At 40.3% G+C, this 21,783-nt stretch overlaps 2 protein-coding genes across 2 annotated transcripts; one reads left to right on the top strand and one right to left on the bottom strand.

Moving 5' to 3' along the window:
* Window positions 1-1,945: 1,945 nt before the first annotated feature.
* Window positions 1,946-16,940, top strand: LOC107268031 (reversion-inducing cysteine-rich protein with Kazal motifs). Its single transcript, XM_015740370.2, has 8 exons — window positions 1,946-2,668; window positions 8,254-8,306; window positions 12,634-12,717; window positions 13,001-13,037; window positions 13,127-13,474; window positions 13,768-14,200; window positions 14,466-15,843; window positions 16,004-16,940. Exons 1-8 carry the CDS (start codon window positions 2,590-2,592, stop codon window positions 16,388-16,390), a joined length of 2,799 nt encoding a protein of 932 aa, XP_015595856.1. The 5' UTR covers window positions 1,946-2,589; the 3' UTR covers window positions 16,391-16,940.
* Window positions 16,844-21,376, bottom strand: LOC107268030 (probable ATP-dependent RNA helicase DDX46). The gene is made up of 7 exons (XM_015740368.2): window positions 21,157-21,376; window positions 20,808-21,020; window positions 20,058-20,205; window positions 19,659-19,985; window positions 19,241-19,568; window positions 17,500-19,154; window positions 16,844-17,424 (listed from the first exon to the last, which is right to left on the bottom strand). Exons 1-7 carry the CDS (start codon window positions 21,174-21,176, stop codon window positions 17,002-17,004), a joined length of 3,114 nt encoding a protein of 1,037 aa, XP_015595854.1. The 5' UTR covers window positions 21,177-21,376; the 3' UTR covers window positions 16,844-17,001.
* Window positions 21,377-21,783: the final 407 nt, after the last annotated feature.

Here is a 21,783-nt window from a genome sequence, read left to right as displayed (position 1 = left end):
TCTTTCATAATCAAAAATCTCCGTTCGCCGACTAACCAACTGTACGCCATCGTGGCTCATTATAATAAGCATAATATAACTGTAATTACCATCTTAAAATTATTCCATTAATTTTCTAAGGAGCCTGAGAGAAAAAGGCTCCTAGAAAATAGCGTTTACCCGTAAAACATCAGGAATTATCAATTGCTCGTTAAATTGTAATTGACAATTAATTATATCACAGTGAGGTTATCGCTCATTAACAAATTGCACTATATAGATAGACCTCATGATATACTGCAACGACTATTCTTATTAAGTATGTAGTATATGTAGATATATCGTATATAAAATAACCTCTAGAAAACGTCCTATACCATTTATATCTATAGGCTATAGTATTGATCAGATAATTGTTAGTTATTCGTGTCCAGCTGTTTGCTCGAAGCCTTTGCTCTGCGTATAGGTACGTATATGCGGGTTTATGCTGGGTCTTACACGTTATTACATATTTACATCGACGCGGAATAACGGGCTCTCTACGCGGGCAAGGAGGAGAATGATCACAAGAATGGTGAGAGTGGGAGCTACGGGACTGGCCGTTCGCTGCCCACGTGCGGATTGAGAGCAATTTATCGCAGGGAATAAATTAATAAATTACGGCTGCTTTAAGGGCAATCCTACCGTCGGATCCGTCAATCACTGAAATGCCAGCGCAACGCAATATGGACGCGCAACAAAGCTAGGATCGCGCCATCATAATGGAAAAAAAAAAAAACTGAAAACCATCAGCACCATAATCGAGACGAAGTAGGTGATTGTGAATACGTTATGTTATTTATTGCGCATAAGACAGCTGGGTGTGTGAAATGAAAAAATTGAGAGCGTTTTGAGTACGTGATTTATTAAATGAAAAATACAATAAATTCCCGGTTAACCGATGTGCTTGGAACTGAATCCAGCCCAGGCTAATCAGGGTTCTGCTGTATAGATATGCGAATCCCTTGGATTATTAAATAGGTTTTATGTACGTCTAGAGAAATATAATGACCGTGACTTGAGATGTTAATTAATTAAAAAATATGGATCGTAAAAATATGGTAGTTTCGCAATGTAAAGTTCCGACGGATGCTATAATATTTTTTAAATAAATTTTATAAGTATCTAGGAGTGTAATTAACACGGTTTACATTTTCTTATGGGGTATGAACAAACGTTATACAATAATCCTTAAGATGGGAAGCGGCCTGGTTTAAAAAAGTATAATAGATAAACCTTCTTATGATGTATTTACCAAATTGTACTGCCTTCGTTCTATCTCTGACAGATTTGTTCTAGTGTCACACTGAATGCGCTGTGTAGTTACGATTAACGAGTATAAATATATAATATTTACTTGATCCACCATAAAGTAGTATGTTATCGACGGAAGTATGCCCCTGGGTTATCGGCTCCCTCTCACGATGAAATGGAAGGCAAGTCAATTCTCACTGGAGCAAATGGAGCAGAAACGTCGAGTTTTATGAGCCTCACAAATTTTTCTTGGTTTCGACCAATCGTTAACCCAGGTTAAAAGTCTTGGTAACAACAAAGGTTTTACAGAGAAAATACTTTTGAAACTCCCACGTATAGCGTAACCCGTACCTATGTTCACCTCGTAAAGAGGCTACATAAAATCCACGTTACCACAAGAAAATTTTCTTCGAGCACAAAGGAGAAAAGTGTAAGGAGTCGGAACTGTAAAATATAGGATAATAATTTCCATATACAATTATTAAAAGGAATTTATAAATCATATGACGGCAAAAGTAATGAATTCTAGCAGCACTGTGTGCGTGCTTACTCGTACGATTGCTCACGAGGGCGAGCAACGTAAAATTTCGTATCATCCGCTGCCAAGAGATGTCACACCGGGAGAACAGAATAAACAACTCGAACGCGGTAATAAAAAGTTTCTCTAAATACAGGACTAGCTCCGGATAGTCTCCGTTAGTGTTACTACTGGGCACCACCATGAACAGTGCAGTGAGGTAAAAAAAGACGTACGAGGAAACAACACAATCAACATAGAGACTAGGCAGTCTATGCTGTGAGAAAATAAAAAAGGAAGACAAGTAAAAGAGGAAGGGACGATGGGTTGGGAACATAAAATGACAAGTATGCAAAGGCATAAGTGTATGAAGAAAGGAGACGCAGAAATAAATGAAGGGAAAAAACAGGTAGTGGTAGGCATGGCCGAAGATGTCACAATAGCAGTTGCACCGAGTGACACTGAGCACGCGTCTTCAACCGCCCACATCATCTTTCCCCACCGTCTCGACGAAGGAGTCCCCTCTCTTTTAACGTCGACAAGTAAAAGCTCTCTCGCCTCTGAATAGCTACGAAAAGCTCAGTCGGTCGCAGACCCGCGTACCAGCAACTGCACGTGCTGGTAAGATTTTCGTGCTTGATGTAAAAACGGAGGAAGGTAACGACAGTAAGGAAGTGTGTTGACAGTTTTTAAAAATAATGAAGGACAGTGCTAGTGATATGAATACTTGACACAGATTTTTCCTTTTCTTAATATAAAATACGACTGCATACCGGATATCTTGTTTGGATCCAAGGATAATGATGGGTAGTACGTCGATCATATCTTGGGCGAGTATCGTCGTCATTGTCATTAACTTCTACCCGGTCATCGCTCAAGGTAATATATATCATGGTGTTAAATAAATATATTATACCATATTATTTCATGATACTTAATGACGACGTTAATTCATCGTCAGAACGACGGATTCATTGAACCTATCTTCATGGCTGTTCGTCATCGCGTGGCGAGATATCGACGACAGCGTAAGGCAACATGTGCGAACGGACTGAGACTGTTTTTCTTTTCGTCGTGTTTCATTTTTATAGGAGTTTTACTATCAGGCGTTATAAATTCCGAGGGATATATAACACTATCCATATGATCTTTTTATTGTCTTTGAGATTGTCACAAGTGCGTTACGAAATGCGTGTACTAATCCGGTTCTCACGAAAGATTCTTCTTGTGTGTTCCTTCGTACACGATGCCATCTATTTGACACTACCTCAATTAGGGTAAAATGCAGATCATAATATACTTATATGTATCATTATGACTTACAATTAATCGCGCCTTTAAATCGTATCAATAGATACACCGTGCTATATCCCATAGAACGAAAAACCTTGCACGAAGTAATTAATGAACCAGTAGAACTAGTAAAGTCTAAAGAACGAGTAGGTTTAGATGAGGCGAGAGTGAAACGCCATTTGTACAAAGCAAAAAATTGAAATAGAGTCGTTATGTTTGAACACGGTGAACGAACGCGAAGCATTTGCATGAAGTTTTATGAAGTGAATAAATACAGTCTAACCTGAATAATAAAGATTGCAAATCGGATTTTTTACTAATTTTTTTTTTACGGGTAAAGATTATTTCGATGGTTAGCTATTTTTTAAGTCTTATTTCGGGACACTCGAACAACTTTCCACGCGCTTCTTTTTCCTGTTTTTTTTTTTCATACCTTTTTTTCTCCCGTTTCTTTCTTTCTACATCTCTTTGTAAATTTATATGCGCGTATACGTTGCACGGTCGTGCAAACGAGGTGTTGTCGTTAACGGTGCGGCCATGAAAACCAGCCCAAGTTCTTCAGTGCATAATGCAACTAACGCTGCGAAAAGGAACAAAATGCATGAAGTCGCATCGGCTGATAATGCCTTCTCACTGCCCCACGCATTTTCCTGCCTTTTTGTTCATTCACTTTGCATGCATCTGCGACTCTACGTGTCTCTATGTGCACACGTACTATGTGTAATTCTTAGCATAATCGGCTGTTACCGGTCTGGAACTCCGTGGCGAGTTCCAGTGGAGACGTTGACGCATGTCGGCAGTTAATCAGCACAATTAAAGATCGTTTCTCGCTTGATCTATTAATAACAGTGATTTTGTGTCGACGGATGATTTGTATTGGTTCATTTGATCGATAGCTGATCGGCCAATTAATTAACAGCTGTATACATATACATATACTACCAGTCCGGTAATCACTGTTATTTTGAATCCACCTAGCGACATACGGATGTACTAAACAACGACATTAATTCCAGTTCTACATAATTATCATATAACTTTAGAAGCTAATGATCATTCGATTTTTTATACCGCTGGCATATAAATATATATGTTTAATATCTTCTTTATCTTCCATTAAAGTCGAGGTGTTGAGTATTTAGAGATTTATATATTCTTGATTGATGCTCTTGAGAAACACTTAAAGTTGAGATACGTTCGAGGTGTCTATTAATAAATGGACTTCCGGTCCGATAAAGAGTTTCGTACGGGATAGCCGGAAATTGGATGAAATAAAACATGAGACTTACCTGAAACCCTTTTTAAATCTCGTACGTCAAAGAATTGTAAGAGGGTTCTTCATTGATCGAAAAAAAAAATCTGGCGGTCTAATAAAATGTCTGAATGAACTGTAAAGTGGTGAGTATGGTGGCGACTGTGGGACCTGAAAGCGTCGATCGAGGAATGAGGGAGGACCGGTCGTCAGGAATTTTTAAGTGAAACGAAAAAAGGGTTTAAAGGAGAATGACTTCCAATCTGCAGGGGCCTCGCGGTCTCGCGAGAGCGTGTCGAGAGCGGCGAGAGATAAATAAACACATAAAACGAGTGACAGCTTCACGGCGGATAAAAAACACGGATCCCGGTACTCACACACATTAAACAGGATCCTACGCACTCTCATGCACGTGGCAGCTATAGTCACGGAGTGGTTTATTAATTCCTTGTACGTATACTGAACTCCTTGTAGTCCGATTCTGACTCAACGTGACTCTATTAGACTTATTCCAACATTCTTGGAATGTTGTATGAAGTTTGCGTGGTTACTATTGAAATAGTAATTAACATTTGATCATTGATTGATCATCGGAAATACTGAATTTACGTAGAAGAAATGTGTTTAGGACAACAAACATTTTGCAGTGTTATTCGCTATGTCGTCCCAGACACCTTTCCCTATTTAATTGCGACGAACGAGATGAAAGTCGTTTTCGTCGATATCAGAAAGATTTGCCAATGTCTTGTTTCTAGTCGAATTTCGTCACTTGCAAGGAAATATGATTTTTTGAAAAAATCATTTGAGAGTATGTAGACAAATGATTCGGTTCGTTAATCCTTTATTTTTTGCTTGTACGACATGCTCCTTTTCCATTATTCATTTTAGACTTATATGAACATTCACGAGTATTAGGGATGACGACAGCGTGGACGACTGATGATAAATGATACTACATAACTGTTTCTCGAAGTGATTACATGTACCCTAGCATTATTTTGACTTATGATAAACTCCAAAGTCAGTACTATATTTCTTGACTCTTCTTCATAAAGCATAACAATTTAATAATTTTGCCTGACATTAATTTATAAACTCATTCCAAACTTGTACCCAACAAAAGTGTTTGAAAAATGAAATAATTTATATCATTGTTAGATATACATATATATATACACACAGTATTATTGAATTGTTGAATTGTCCAACTCAGTCTAAGTAAGCCTTCAGTCTTTATCTAAAACCAAAGGGCACGACATGTCGTTGCACAGCTGCACTCATAATATAGAGCCATAAGCACACATCACCCGAGTCCATAGGACGGCCTAAGCACGAAAGAAAGTCCAATGCACATGGCGCGGCGAATTCTCGCTGGCGTGACGTCACAGTCTCAATAAAATTCATCGAAAGGACGCGCCATGAGTATTCCTGGTAAAAGGGTGTTTTGTCTTGGGATTTACATCTTAATGAGGTACCAACAAAGACGTACCTTGAACGCCCAGTCATTTAGAATGGCCAACAGAATAACAGAGAGTAACAGTGGCATCCGCCGTATACGCTGTGCATTCTCGTAAGTGAAATTACTCTTTTCCATCATCGTCATTCTCTCCGTTGTCATCGTATTCGTGTCGCGTGCCAATCTCTCGTGAGTTCATTAAGCACCGTAATTATCATGGGAGACGTTTTGCGACCGAAGAAGAAAGAAGGTAGGAAATACAAGGGGCAAAATAAAAAAAGCACTAGGCAGAGTGCATACCAACTACAAAATGGCAAGTGCATCGCGTCGTACGCGACACATTCCCACAGGTTGGCGTCATCGTATAATTGAACGAGCGACTGTCCCGAGAGCAGCTTGAAAGACAGGATTAAATGGAGGAGAAATATACGTATGTATAAGCATACAAGCAAGACTGTGACGTGGGAGTCGTGCACTGTCTTCTTGGCGATTATTACCGGCCGAGCAGTTGCATATGTTAAATAATGCTGATGTATCGTATACGTGTATACTGTACGTATACGAATGGACATGCACTGTGTATATCGCGATGCAGGAAAGTAGCCGATTAATCTCATGTGCTTCGTTAACGACGTTAATGGCCACCGGTGTCAGTGTCGACTCGTCATTCACGAGGACCCGGCAGATGCTCGAAACTTTTTTAGGTTAAGTACGGCATACGAGTTCATACCACCGGGGGGACTGGTTCTCGCGGGATTTGATACGCGATTACTTCGTTTGATCCTAGAAACGCGCCGAGCCTCACGGATTCGACGGCGTGAATACAGCATGAAAGTTTTGCTGTTTGGATTCGGTTAAGCCGGATGGCCGCGAGTCAACCACGAGTCCTACTGCTATTTCTGTAACGTACAGAAGCCGCAAGCGACCCTGTTTACGCACCTCGGCCGTTTGAAATGCGTTTTAAGTACAGGAACGTTATATCCGCGGGACTTCGAATGCCTCTTTTTAACCCGAGCGTCAACGGCTCTCTTCGTGAATTACGAGCATTCTGAAGAATTTCTTTGAATGCTTCGACACGTTTTATTCAACTCTGCTTCCCATATATTTTTTCGCGAGAATGCGACGCCCTCTGTAAATTAGCCAGATTGAATTTGCTAATCGCCTCTTTATCTCCTGACGTACGACGATCTACGATCGTTATTCGTTCCTTAGTCTGAAATTATATACAGTGATTTGTTACGGTATGCGTCACATTTTCAAACACATTAGGTAACAAGTATTGCGTAACTGTGGCCTATACCCAGGCTGAAGGAAAGATCCTTATACTCATTTACATTGTGACTCGTCCTGGCTATCAAATGTCTTTGCTTCTGTCCTATCTACGGCTAATGAACCGAAGTGCACCACTTCCTTGACATATCAGCTACCCCTTATCCTATTTAGTGTCAAAGTGCGTTATTTCCTTAAAACGAATTCTTTACACACTTACGAATTCACATAGCAATCTCTTAGCCATCTAGTCTGCAGACTTATAGTACGAGGGAGCAAGGGGGTCCGAATGATCACTTCCACTGTTACCATCGAAAAACGATGGAATACAATATTAGTAATAATATTCAGATTTTATGATCATAGCGTTACATCGATAAAACACATTGTAAAAATATCAACTGTAATTAAACAAATTTACTAGTTTCTTCTCCCTAACCTAAAATTGCTTTTGCGTATACTATAATCAATGCTATTATCATTGTTAGAGGTAAAAATAATATTTCGAGAAATCGAATGACGACGATGCCATATTGCCAGAGTACGATCGACAAAGAAACATTTTATTCGTATACGAGTGTAGCCTGGGGGTCAATTCGTGTCTAATTAGTATCCATTAACGTAATTGTACGGAGTAGCCAAGTCCTCTCGTGTATCCCAACAGGCAGCATATATATTATTTATGTCATTTTACCATTGATATCAACCTTCAAAGAAACCATTGCGTATAAAAAGACCAATCCCCGTACAGTTGACGCGTAACATACTTTCTTTCTTCTCTGAAATGTTCAATATACATTCTGATAGATGACAGATCAGCGACAGTCCGGTATTCAGTTCCTTTTCTTGTCCCATAAGATAAAACCGTTGTATTATGGGATCCCAAGGGAATCCCGCATGTGAGGTCCTACGGGATGTTATGGGACCCTCGAGTTTTGACACGCTGGGCGTGCCCGCATCTGGCTAACTTTTTGCTCGAGTGCCCTTTCGGTCATCCTGACATAACACAGGTCACGGTGCTGCTTAGTTTCCACATAAAGCACCAAAGGAAGAAACTGCTTCCACGTGTGACGTACAGCCAAACCATAGTGAACTCACCTATGTTTAAGTTTTCTCCCTGGTACGGAAGACCCACTTGAATTATTTTCTCAACTTTTTCTATCCTCTATTTTTTTTCCTCTTTTTTTTTTCCAGAAATGAACTGCTGCTCCTTAGCTGCTGGTTCCTGTCGCAATGTGTGCTCCAAGGTATGTTCCTGCACTTGTGTCCATTATGTGCATATAATGGTGTTGGTATAACGTATCAGAATATGTATTATGGTGCACCTTTATTGATACGGGCACATGTCTTATTTATGATTGGTGTTTTTCTTTAAGGATGAATATTCCATGCGTCTGTCGAAGAGAATAAATACTCGGCCTTTTTCAAAAGGCATTCGATTAATGGTCAATTAATGGGTTTTATAGAGATCGTTAGGTATGCTTGACACGTATTATTGGGATAAAAAGTTGATTGGCTGACAGGTGTAATATTGCTGGGACTGATCGGTTTTATCCTGTTAGATGCCGAACTGGGGCCTGATAGAGCGATCAAACCACTCGATCGATCGGTAGAGCGTTACGATCGTGTGAGAGCGCGTGCAGTAAATTGCGTTACGGTTAGACGCCTGGCCCATAAATTAACCTTGGATACGTGTTCACGTGGGTGTATGCGGTCGCTGAAGATTCGAGGTGTCGTAAAGTCGCTAATAAAACTAAATCGAAGAACAAGTCGTTAAGGACGCTAGGAGTAAAAGTATCGATTCGAACATTTCGATCGATTTAATATTACCGATTGACAAATTGAAACGTTTCGATGATCCCGTATAAGAATAATATTCGCGTAAAAAGCAGTCACGTACACGATCCGTGTATCTATGGAAGAAATTAAAAAAAAAAAAAGTGTGCTTGAGTAAAAAATTAATTAAAATATTATTTTTTAAGATCGTTTCCATGTAAGTTAGGATTATTATAATTACCTTGTTTGAGAAATTTTACGGCACGTGAAGGTTGTTGCTTAAGGACAAGCCAAGAATTCTGCGCTGCGTTTCGTGAAGCTGGATTTTGCAGTACGTGATGTCTGGGTATGTAAAAAAAAAAAAAAAAGGGAAATATATTAAAGGGACACGTGTAAAATAAGAAGAAAGGGATGACACGGGAAAAGGAGAAACGTGGATAAATATGGAGAAAGGAGGAAGGAGAGATAGGAATAAGATAGGATAATGACGGTAGGTGGGGTAGCAGTCCCGGTGTAAGAGATAGCTGGAAGCAAGAGAGGCGAGATAATATCGAAAAACATTGGGCCCACTTGGAGGGACTTGGACCGAGTTTGGGCCACCTCTCGGGCCTTCTCCCACCTTTTTTTTCGACCTGCTGAGAGATTTACGCGGAGCTAGCGGGGTGCCGTGGCTCATTCATACGCAAATATTACAAGTGGATCTGAAAAAGGCGGATTTGATATCACTGATATCATTCCCACGCACGTTGACTCGGGTTTCCACCTTCTTTATGGCCCTCTGTCAGTATCTCCTTTACTGCCCACTTTTCTTTCTTAGCCTAAAGAGAAAAGACGTACGCTTCCGAGACAAATCCTTTGCCTTTTTTTATTTATTCTTTTATTTATTTTTTTTTCTTCACCTCTGTTACCATTCTGATGACTATTAAACCATGTTACTTGGATAAGCTCATGCTTAGGCTATACGCCTATAAGTACCGTAGGTTCATTAATTAATGGTTGTTCTTTAGGTTCTTTTCGATTTGTTTAAATTTAAAAATTAATTTATAAAGTTTGATCGTACGAATTTTTTTTTGAAAACTTTTATATCGTTGCGTAAGACAAATATGTATATATGATTTGTAAATATCGACTATTATTAAGGAAGTCCGATAAGTAGGAGTATTACACTCTCCGTAACGTTTGGTCTGTTGGTAATCATAGTTGAGTTATTCGAAGAAATTAGTCAATTCTGAAAAAAAAATTTTGATTTTATTCAAACTTATATACAACCATACGCGATCGTATACTCACGTTTAAAAATTACATTTTGAAAACTATTAAACGCTTAATGGATACAAACACGTCATTCTCAGCCTTATTTGTTCCACAGTATCAGGAAGCTGGATCTTAGTTTCAGGGACTTGTTTTTTTTTTTTTTCATTTTCGAAAGCGGGCGTAAAGGCGTACCCGAGAAGCGACGAGAGTTCTCGCTCGACTCGACTACTGATGAGGACTTCCGGCACGGACATCTAAAAGTAAAATAACCGGAAGTCGCTGGGATCTGACACGAGGCGAAGACATGTGACTCGATTTCGAAACAGCGATGGGCTTATCGATGGTGTTTTATCCAGGATCTGTTTTAGAAAGCACGAAAAATCTTATACTTACCGAATACCCGTCGTCATCCAGAAGGAAAAAAAAAAGTCCGACCACTTTTCCATCCTGCGACTTCTCAGCTTGTACTCTCTATGTCTTCAAACCCCATCTTACTTCATCTGTCTCAAGTTCCTTTTTCCCGTATCTCTTTTCTTCTTTATGCTCTCTCCTACATAACTCGCCTCGTCTTTCCTCTCGTCGATCTCTTCGCCCCTATTTTCGTCACTGCCATCTACCGAGCACATTATAAAACGAGTCGTTAACTTTTATACACAAACCAACGGTACGGGTCGCTACCACCGAAACGTATTAACACGCTTATCCGTACCTCTCATTGACGACTCACTTATTCGGCCAATTCAAAAATCCACAGCGTCCTTAGATATTGCTCTTACACCCTTTAGACTGTTTATCATGGCGTGCTGTTAACTGTACAAAATATTTATAACTGCTGGACTGATTGAGTGTCCACTTATAAAAATTCCTGTTATCTGACAACATATTTTTTGCATAGACAGAAATTGCTTTGATTACAGAAAATAAATGAATGTCGGTTTGATCACTGTAACCCGTTAGTTACGATACGCGCCAAACGTATTCAAATGATAAAATTACTTTATACATAACCGGTACTGTTAAGAAAATCAGCTGAGCGTATATTACAACGCTTGATTTCACTTAGTGAAATTGCGTTTACAACGAAAAAAAAACCTTTTTTAACATTTTTTTTCATTCGCTCCTTCGACCCAACACCCACCCTCCTCCGTGTTCCGGACTGCTTCAACCGTGACGTCACATCCAGCCAGTCTAGCTATACGTGCTATTTCAACTATGCCATTTCGTGCTACGGCAACGGCTTTGGTCGTTATTACAGCGATTTGTCGCGCAACACCTCGCCGAGTCTTCCGAGTTTATTCCATCGTGGAATCTTGCTAACGCGAGTCATCTCAGCAAATGAACGTTATACGGAACGTACTGAATGTACGATCATAAATGCACGTAAATATGTGTCTATATATATACTCAAAGCATAAACGTAAGTGCCTATTTACAAAGGTAGACCAGCGTCCATGAGGATGCTTGAATTTGTAAAAGTACAAATGAACATACTTATATGCTTACCGGAGAAAAGTATTGAATTATGTACACGTTTATGAATATATATACGGCTATGTATCTGGATATATATATGAGAGCACGAAGGAACAAGGGACGCAAAAAGTTCAATCTCTATTTTCGTACTGTTTGATCATCCCGTCTTGCTAGGGACCTCAAGAGAGAAGCGAAGAGCGGAGACGCGAAGTGAAGAGACGCAAAGAACCTAGTGTCTTCTATCGGGCGTGAGAGTTGAATGTCGAGTTCGCGTGGAACACCCTTTCAAAATGGCTACCGGCCAGGAACACGAGAGAGAGTCCAGAGACGGTTGGGCTACATACCTCCAAGAATAATCGCGACGGAAATACGCCTTCCCGGCACGATCCAGCGAGCCACTGGGGTACGTGTCCAATGGAGGGACCTGTTCTTGAATTTAAAGAAAATTATCCTTTCAGACCGGTAGCCATTTAACGTTGACAAAGATGCGTGGATTTCAGGACTGAACTTTGTCTTGCTTGTATAGGTAGCGTAGCTCTTGTCGATGCGCAGACCACACGTGATTCTATTTAATGTTTCATGGCCCTGAGGAATATGCCAAACGCATTCTAATTCGCCAAAGACACACACTGAATCTTCAATGAGATTTCAAAGGATCATTAGACGATTTTGTGGTGGCAGTGACACATGGATGTTACTTGTTACGGGATTCTTTGTAAATTTAACAAAAACTTCTTGTACCAACTAGTAGTATCCATGGTTCTGAAGTCGTAGATCAACGATGGGGCTAGGCCGAGCCTGAACTTTTATTCTTGCCGTGGCCGCGGATTTTCCGTTTGCGAGCCGCGACCGTGGCGAACATACGAAATCTCTTATAAACCGCAAGAAGACACTCATTGAATCTTGTATGAGATCGAGATGTACGTTGGCTCGCGCGTGTTTACTCATTTTTATTCTGTCGTGGTATAGGAAACTTTTGACATCTAGGATAGTGACGCATGATTTCTCTCTATCGTGGATAATACTTTGTGCGGTCGATTATGATTTTTTAAAAATCATTTTATCTTTCAGATACCACTGGTTGCATTGGGTGCTGAGGCTGAGGCTAGGAAGAACGCGACCTCGCGTCTTTTGGAATTCTGCTCCACTGAATTGGTGAATTATGATCAATGCACATTTCATATATAAGAATCGTTGAGTATTCAAAGATCTGGATCGGAAACGCTTTGACAATAATTTCTCGTGGGAGATATAAAATACGTAACGGGAAACTATTTTTCACGTCTTTTCATCGTGTTCCGTCCTTTTGAAGTACAAGGAAAAAAAATTAAATCGGTGGTCGACTTGTGGTTGAAAAGCATAATGCGTATAGTCTCGTATTTCCAGTCCTTTGTTGCTAACGTCTCTATTTTGGTATTAATGCCTGGACTTATTTCAGACGAACTTTTGGAACTGCGTCAATTCCACGCTCAGAGGTAAATGGAGTCGCTGAGCGACCACGTAATTTTCACACGTGTGACAATAATTCGTATGTCCCTTGACACTCGAAACGATTGCTTTACAGAAGCGGCGGAGAATGAAGATTGGGCGGGACGAGGCTGCTGTCACTTGGCACAAAATCCAATCTGCAGATCTACTTGTGCCTTGTCAGGCTCCAGGAGTGACCTAAAGGGCGTTTGCCGCGCTAGCGATGAACTTGAATTTTCTTCTTGCTTGGAGAGACGCGAAGATGGTGAGACTTGCTGCAGTGGAATTGCCAATTCTACTTGTAGATCCGTGTGCAAGGATATTTTTCATAAACCTGGAAAACAGTCAACTCTCAAGCTTTACAGCAGTAAAGGCTGTTTTCATCAAATACCTAAATGTTTAAGAGCCGCTGCCGGAGCGAAGAATATTGACGATCCAAAGCAGTGTAAGTAGTATTCGTATATTGAATCAACATGTTCTCAATTAACCAGTGAGCATTGATTAATGTCAAACGATGCATGCGCATGACGCGCTTATTATAAATTTATCGTACCCAATAATCAAAATAAGCCAGTCCTTCATTAATAATTAATCAATTAAATAGTTATTTCTATTTTAATATTACTTCATAAAAAGGACTAATTTTCAAATTAAAAACTTTAAGTTACGTACCTGTGTCAAGTGAGCTTGCTCCTTGTCATTATTAATTGATGTATCTTTCTGTTTGCTTCATTAAAGATTTACATTGCTGCGACAAGGCAACGAGTCCAGGGTGTTTGGTCACTTGTCGGGAAACTTTACACACGGCAACAACGGATACTGACATTTTCGATGTTCTGTCAAATAAGTGTAGTCCAGTTCTGCCGCACTTACCAATGTGGAGTTGTTTTCTAAATTCAACGCCAGCGAAATCAGCCCGCCTGCCTCTGGACTTAGGTAAACTGTCCTGCTGTTCAAGAGCATCAACATCATCTTGTAAAAATCTATGTTGGCGAGCATTTCAAGCTGATTGGGAGCAAGCTTGGGTCCAGTTGGATGAAGAGTGCATATCTTTGCCAATAGAATCTGAATTACGTCGGTGTCTGGAAGATGCCGATGAGACCTGCGAAATGGGATGTTCTGGACTCTCTTATTGTGTTCAGTACAATGACAGACCAACAGCTCTATTCAGGTAAAATAATTTAAAATCAAAAAGTCATTTGCTTCCACAGTTCTTACAATCGATTCCTAATGTCTGACCTTAATAGAGAAAAGCTTTTTCTAACAGATAATTTCTAGCATTTGATGATTGGTAACCTTATGCGTTGTTAATCCAAACTATATTATATACCCGTATGACTTTTCAGTGACAAAGCTCATGTTAATGTACTCTTGTTCGTTTTACTTACTTAAGTCCTTGAGCGTAATTATATTTCTCTTGTATTGCCTCCTTGCAGAACCTGCTCACCGACAGCGGATGAGGCAGCCAAATGGGAAGCAAATCATTGGTCCCGTGGTGGAATAATCTCAGGCCTTGCTGTACCGGTAAGGGCGGCGCAATCATGTCCGATCGAGACGCTTCGTGCAGCTGCGTGCCTCCTACAGTTGCGCCCTTGCGAGTCTCGGGCTCATGAGACACGTTTGTGCCGCGAGGATTGTCTGCAATTAATGACTAGTTGTGTCGACTGGTCAGCGATTAAGGGGCCCCATACGGCAACGACACTATGCTCTAAGTTATCGGTACCTAGACAAGATATGCCATGCGTGCCGTTTTCAGTATCTTCAACATTTTCTACGGACACCCTTCCTGCGGAACCTGCTCTGCGACCAGAAGAAGACATAACAACTCCTTGCAGGCCTAATCCATGTCGCAAGGACCAAGTGTGTGTGTTGCAATCGAACAATCCACAACATATGGAGTGTCTTCCTGGTTGTATGCTTGGCGTAATGTCCAAACAAGTGGTACCCGTAGGTACCTGGGTACAAATCCCAAGAGTAGATAAGCAGGGTTGTTTGAAAATTTGTCAATGCACTTCGCGGGGATTGGAAAAGTGTCGTATGCTGAACTGTTTCGCCTTGAATTCTTGTTGGATTCAGAACCGTTTTGTGGCCCATCGAGCAAGTTTCTACCTGGAGTGTAATCTGTGCCATTGCTTCGAGGGCGAAGTGACCTGTTCTCGTAGAAGTTGTGGGGAGTTCAGAATGCCTGCGCTGCCTTGTGATTGTCCAGCTCATTATGTTCCTGTCTGTGGCCGTCTTGGAGTTACGTTCGCATCAGCATGTCTAGCCAAGTGCTCGGGCCTGTCAGCTTCAGAAATGGAATTTGGAAGCTGTTCATCCAGAGATCCTTGCGCTTCCAATCCTTGCGACAGTACTGAGAAATGCGTGAAGAAAGTTCGAGTATGCTTGTCGCCAATTCATAAGCCCTGCAGGCAATATGAGTGCGTGCCTTTGAACTGTGACCTTAAGGAGGATGAACCAGTATGTGATACCGAGAACAAACAGCATAAGAATTCCTGTGCAATGGTTCGCATAGGCGCTAGTCTAGGTTATAGGGGACCTTGTCTAAAAGATTGTAGTCTCCGTGGTCCCGTTTGCGGTATCAACGGGGAAGTGTACAGCAGTGAGTGTGCCGCCTGGGCCGAAAGGACAGTAGTAGATTATCCAGGTCCTTGCATAGCTGTAGGATTGATCGGCGATAAGGCCAAACCACGTTGCGGAGAAGCAGTTCAGTGTCCACCTCTGGTACAACCGTACTGTATTGGCGTGACTCCTCCAGGTGCTTGTTGTCCCGTTTGCGGTGGTGCAGCGAGGCTATTCTACTCTAGAAAACAGGTATTCTTTTATATCCTTTTAGGGATACCACCTACTCTTTGATCTCGCGATTATTTACACTGTAACACCCGAGGCGTACGACTGGTTATGCTGGGTGCCATTTTGACATTAATATCAGTTAATCGCAATTGCGATCTCAAATCTTTTTCTTTTTTTTTAGTTGGACCGGATTTTCTATGTGATGGAGGAGGAATCAGATAAGGATGCCGTCACGCTGGAGACTCTGTTGGTTGCGCTAGGCCGACAGGTCCAAGTGGCGCAGTGCGCTTTGCGAGGAATGGCCACGCCGGAAGGCGATGTGTTCGTGGTGAGTCAACCGTTACCGAAGAAGCCTTCAACACTTCAGATGCAGGCGTGCATCCAGGAAATGGAGAAACTGGTGACGAGGATCCAGGAGAGGAGTCCAAGAATCGTAGCTGAAGTTCCATTGGGTTCTTTGACCAAAGCGGAAACCATTTATGGTTATATTCTGAATTCAGCCACGACTCCTGTACTGTGTAATCTGGTGATCATGGTGCCGCTTCTAATTATAAACAGTTTTGTATGATCAATAAGCCACTGAATGAACATTCAAGATTCACCTATTGTGGGTGCAAAAAACTATATTAAATCTAACGTCGGTACCGTTTGGTGTACCAGCCAAATAGTACCATGTTTAAGTCTGTGATTCATCTAGTGCCTACGTAGCATACATTACTAGTAAAATATGATAGATGATAGTACGATTCATCATTTGATATTGCCAAAGAGAAGCGTAAAAGATAAAATACATCCCAAGCGCGTCTGTACAAATAATAATACACAAGCACGGTTTTGGACGTAGAAATCGCTCAATACGACTGTCAAACCGGGCAGATCATTGTAAATTGTAAATAGACAAAGTCTCAATGTATGTAAGTTACCAGTTCAAGTCTATGCCAAATACAAAAGGTAACAATGTTTTGTAAGGTATGAATCTGAGCAAGAAATATGAATGAAATATAGAAAATAAACTCTTTGCTAGCCTTAAGGATACTCCTTTGTTATTATTGTTAAATATCAATTTTTTGTATTGTATCGTATGTATAATAAAATGTCTATGGTATTTATCAGGTGCACACGAATTGCTAGTGAATTTTGGTCGTGGTCCGCAATTAATTGAATTTCTCAAAATTCCTTTTAAAGAACCTTGTAACGGCCGCGACATGCCGTATGAGTACCAGATGACTGAAGCTTTATCAATTCTTCCTTGATGAGCCTGGATACTTCGGCCTTGGCTTTGCTCACTGCCAACTCGCTTGTCGACTCGATAGCTAAGTAAAGTTTTCGCTCTCCTTCTGGAGGTGTTTTTCCTGTTGCGATGTACGTTCCACGAACTGTCAGGCCAGCTTCGGAATACTCGGAAATTTGTGCCAGAGCTTCCTTGCTGGTTACCCTCCACCTGGCCTGCTGAGGGAAATCGTTAATTTCCAATTCTTCTTCATACTTGCGGAAAGTTTGTTCACCAGGTTCTCCCTCGCCTTCAACAAGATCTTCTTCTCTTGGTTGATAGTTCAGTTTTGTATTAAGTTTTGCTGCTAGCTGTTCAGCAACAGTCTTGGCCTAAGAAAGTAATTATAAATTGTAGTTTGTACATGAAAAAAGTTAATAATTATAAATAACTACTTGATGTCTTACCGTTATAAGATTTGTTGGTCCGGCACCTTTGAGGATGGCCTCTGCAGCCTGTTGCGTAGCACCCTTAGCCTCAGCTCCAAGATTCTTTGCGATGTTGATCTTCGATGCTAACCTTCTAGCTAATTCCAGTTTGTCAGTTGCACTAGGTACCGGCTGACCTGGTACGGATAAGTTCGCAGCGGATGGCCTGGCGATTTCTCGAACCGTACGCTTAGGTGCCAACATGCTCTCAATCTGCTGGTCAATGTCATTCTCAATATCCTCGTCATCAGAATCCTGAAGGCCTAGTGCAGCCTTCTGGAATTTCTTCTTCTCGTTGGCCAGAGCTGCTTCGGATTCATCAAATTTGAATCCTTTCCCACTAAATCCACCACCTGTATGAACTTTTTTGCCATCAGCTGCTTGTCGAGCTTTGTAACCTTCCCAAAGTTGACGCAATGCATCTGGAATTGGTACCGTGGCTAATTCGTGGGCACGAAGAATATCACCGGCATATCGTTCTTGTTCGGGTGTGATGAACGTGTAAGCGTATCCTTTATTGCCAGCACGTCCTGTTCTTCCACATCTATGTACGTAATCCTCGTAGTGATTGGGGCAATCGTAATTGATAACTAGTACAAGTTGCTTAACGTCGAGGCCTCTCGCAGCTACCGACGTGGCTACCAGTAGTTTTGTTCTACCAGCTTTAAAGTCAATAATTGTCGAGTCTCTGTCACACTGATCTATACCACCGTGCAGAGACATACAGGAATAAGATGCCTTCATCAAGTCCTTCAACAAAGTATCAGCGTTTTCTTGCTTGTCCACGAATATTATTACAGATCCTTTATCTTGGTAATGTCCTAAGATCTCTAATAGTTTGTAAAATTTTTGATCTTCCTCGAGTACCACTACGTGTTGTTCTACGTCCTTGCAGACGACTGAACGTCCACCCACCTGAACCTCTACTGGCCGTGTGAGAATTCTTCTAGCCAGGGCTTCCATCTGCCTTGGGAACGTTGCACTAAATAAAACAGTTTGTCTATCTGGTCGTACATTTTCCATGATTCTCATAACTTGTGGTTCAAAACCCATGTCGAACATTCTATCAGCTTCGTCAAGGACAACGTACGTGACTCTTCTTAAGTTTGTCACTCGTCCACTATTGGCTGCTAGCATGTCAATCATTCGACCTGGTGTACAAACGATGATCTCGGCGCCTCTCTTTAATTCTGCGATTTGTTCAGATATACCCGTACCACCATATACGCATACATGCGATAATCCTAAAGATTTTGTAAATTTTTTTGAGTCCCGTCCAATTTGCATGCAGAGTTCACGAGTTGGAGTCATTATAAGGGCTATAGGTCCATCTCCATCGGCTAATGGTGACTGATCCAGGATGTGTCTGAACATGGGCAACAGAAACGCTAATGTCTTTCCACTTCCTGTTTTAGCGATACCTATTAAATCGCGACCAGACATTATAGCCGGAATTGCTTGACACTGAATTGGCGTTGGTTTGTCGTAACCGAGTTTCTTTAAAACTTCAAGTTCTTTTTTTGTGACGCCACACTGAGCCCAAGATTTAATAGGTTTAGGACAACCTTTTCCCTTAACTCGAATGCCTTCAAGTTCTTCTTTGTAAGCCTCAACCTCTTCGGGAGACATTCTTGCTATTAAAGAAAGTATTAAATTATAGAGGATTAGTTTTCTTATTATTTAGATAGTTTTATATAATAAACAGGTAAAGGTGGCATACCGATTTCAGGTACTTCCACGTAGAAAGATTTGCGGAATGGCTGATACTCAGTCGACGCATGATCAACCTTAGCTAATTCGCGTTTTTGTTTGTTTGCTATTCCTGCTGCGGTTTCGTGAAGATTTTCGCCTTCCTCTTCACTCGAGTATTCCAGACCATCTTGATTTTGTTCAATCAATTCTCCTTTCTGCTTTTGAATCTTTTTCTTGGCTACACCTGTTACGATGACCACACCTCCAGTCTGTGGTGCTCCAAGTCCTGCACCATTATTTGAAGCTTTTGGACCCTTATTGTCTACTTTATTAACCTTCCGCACTTCTTCCTGAACCTAATCACAAATCAGGTATTACATGCACCACGTTTAGGATAATAGATATATTGGTTAAACTGGTTAGATTATGTTATATTAAACACTTACTTCTGCCATAAATGCATCAAGCGGATCGACTTCCTCTTCTTCTTCCTTTACTTCTTCTTTCACTTCTTCAATTTCCTCTTTAATTACTCCTTCTTCTTCTTCTTCTTCTTTAACATCCTTGTTGCCCGTCTGGACGACAGGCGTTTCTTCATCGCTATCATCTTCCAGTGACCACTTCTTCATAGGAAGTTGAAGATTCGCTAGGATTGACACTTTGCCATCCTTTTTAGTTGCTTCGAGTTCCTTTTTCTTTCTTTCAGCTCGCCATCTCTCGATCCTCTCTCTTCGTTTTTGCATTTCTAGTTCCAGTCTTTTTTGTTCCTCTTCCTGAAAAATTTTCCTTTTAGTTTCTATTACTAACAACGAACACTGGAGCGGTTAATCAAATAGAAATATTACCTTATCAAGTTTTGTATGATCAAAGGGCAACTCTTCAGTTTCACCCTTTTCTTTATCCTTACGATCCCGTGATCGTGATCTGTTTGATCTCTCCTTACCAGAGCGGGAGGATTTTGATCCTGTAAGACGCTTTTCTTTACTGTCTCCACTAGTACACCGAAAACAATCAATATCAATCAATTATTCCATTGTAAATAAATAGAAGATACATCGACAGTTATATCGAACACTCTCTGTTGTAAGGAAATATATTCGGACAAGTAAAAGTGTTATGAATTGTATTGAAAATATGGTAAAGCTCACTTTGCTGCAAATAAAATGAAGATTATCTGAGGAATAAACTGTAAATTCTATTTATATCCTGAATAGAAAGGAACCTGTCAAAGAATATCAAATACACAAAATCACTCCAATTTCATTACAATCAATGATTACATTATTCAGCTCCTCATCGACTACTTTTCAAATCTATTTCAGATAGAATATTTAATATCAAATTTTTAAATGTTACTGTAAATCAAATAAAAAATAAAACTGAATTCCATATTTTAATGTGGTCGCACACAACATGATCATAATCTTAAAAAGCAGAACTCAACTGATAAACACATACATAAGTATTACCCAATATAAACAGTACTGAAATTCTTCAACACCGTATAGTACTTTTGTTTACAGAACAACGTACACAAGACGATAATCTTAGTTGATATTTTGGAGCAAATGCTACGCCTGTAAAAACTTGCATACCGTTTTCTGTCACGCTCTCTTTCTCTATCGAATCTTTCTCTTCGTTCTCCACGATCCCTATCTCGTTCTCTAGAGCGACTACGTCTTTCCCTGTGTCTTCCCTTATCCCTATCTCGTTCGCGTTCTCTACTGCGAGATCGTCGTCGTTTTTTCTCAGGAGTGGCAGAACGAGACCTGGACCTAGATCTTGAGCGCCTTCTATAATGCCTCTCTCTATAATGATAATTAAATAAAATGTTTAAGTACAATTAAATTATGAAGCATTAATAAGCTTGTATAAATAGAAATTGACACCGCGTTATCAACGTAACCTCTACATTCCATATGCATTATTTGCAATTGTACTTACTTGTCACCACTGCGAACCATGGCTGCTGTAATTTGTATGTCTTAGGTGCGCTCCTTCCTTCTTACAGTCATTTAGTTTATTAAGGAAAGAAATACATTGAAAGATATACAAGTAATATTTATCGGTTGCGTTACTTTCAGAGAATGCACTACTGAGTTTTAATGTTTTAATGCACTGAGGTATCTGTACGTATCGTAGCTATTGGCGACGCTAACTTACGATTATAGGGAAAGATGGCGCTTGCGATTTCAGGTAACGTTGTGCAGCACTATGTATCCATTGAGTTACTTTATGTTACCACTAGTCAGTATAGAATCATTGTATAATCAGTCCACAGCTTGAACAAAAATTATGAAAACAAGTATTCTCAATCTGCTTTTTTATATGTATTTCGATTCCGTGTGCTTCTTCTAAATGAAAGCCTAACAGAAAGATACAGTGAATACATATTCATAAATTACTTATACATATTGACTATTAGGAGATCGTCGTTTATTGACTCTAAAATTCAATAAATGATTATAACGTATAATATAATTTTTATCAATTATTTTAATATTCAGATTATCATTAAATAAATAAATTATGATCATTATTAATACTTTTTACTTGGTATATTACAATCAG

This window comes from Cephus cinctus, unplaced genomic scaffold, assembly GCF_000341935.2.
Source record: "Cephus cinctus unplaced genomic scaffold, Ccin1 Ccin1_scaffold0462, whole genome shotgun sequence".
Classification (NCBI taxonomy): Eukaryota; Metazoa; Arthropoda; class Insecta; order Hymenoptera; family Cephidae; genus Cephus; species Cephus cinctus.
The sequence above is the reverse complement of the archived record's forward strand: the minus strand, read 5'-3'. Positions and strand labels throughout refer to the sequence as shown.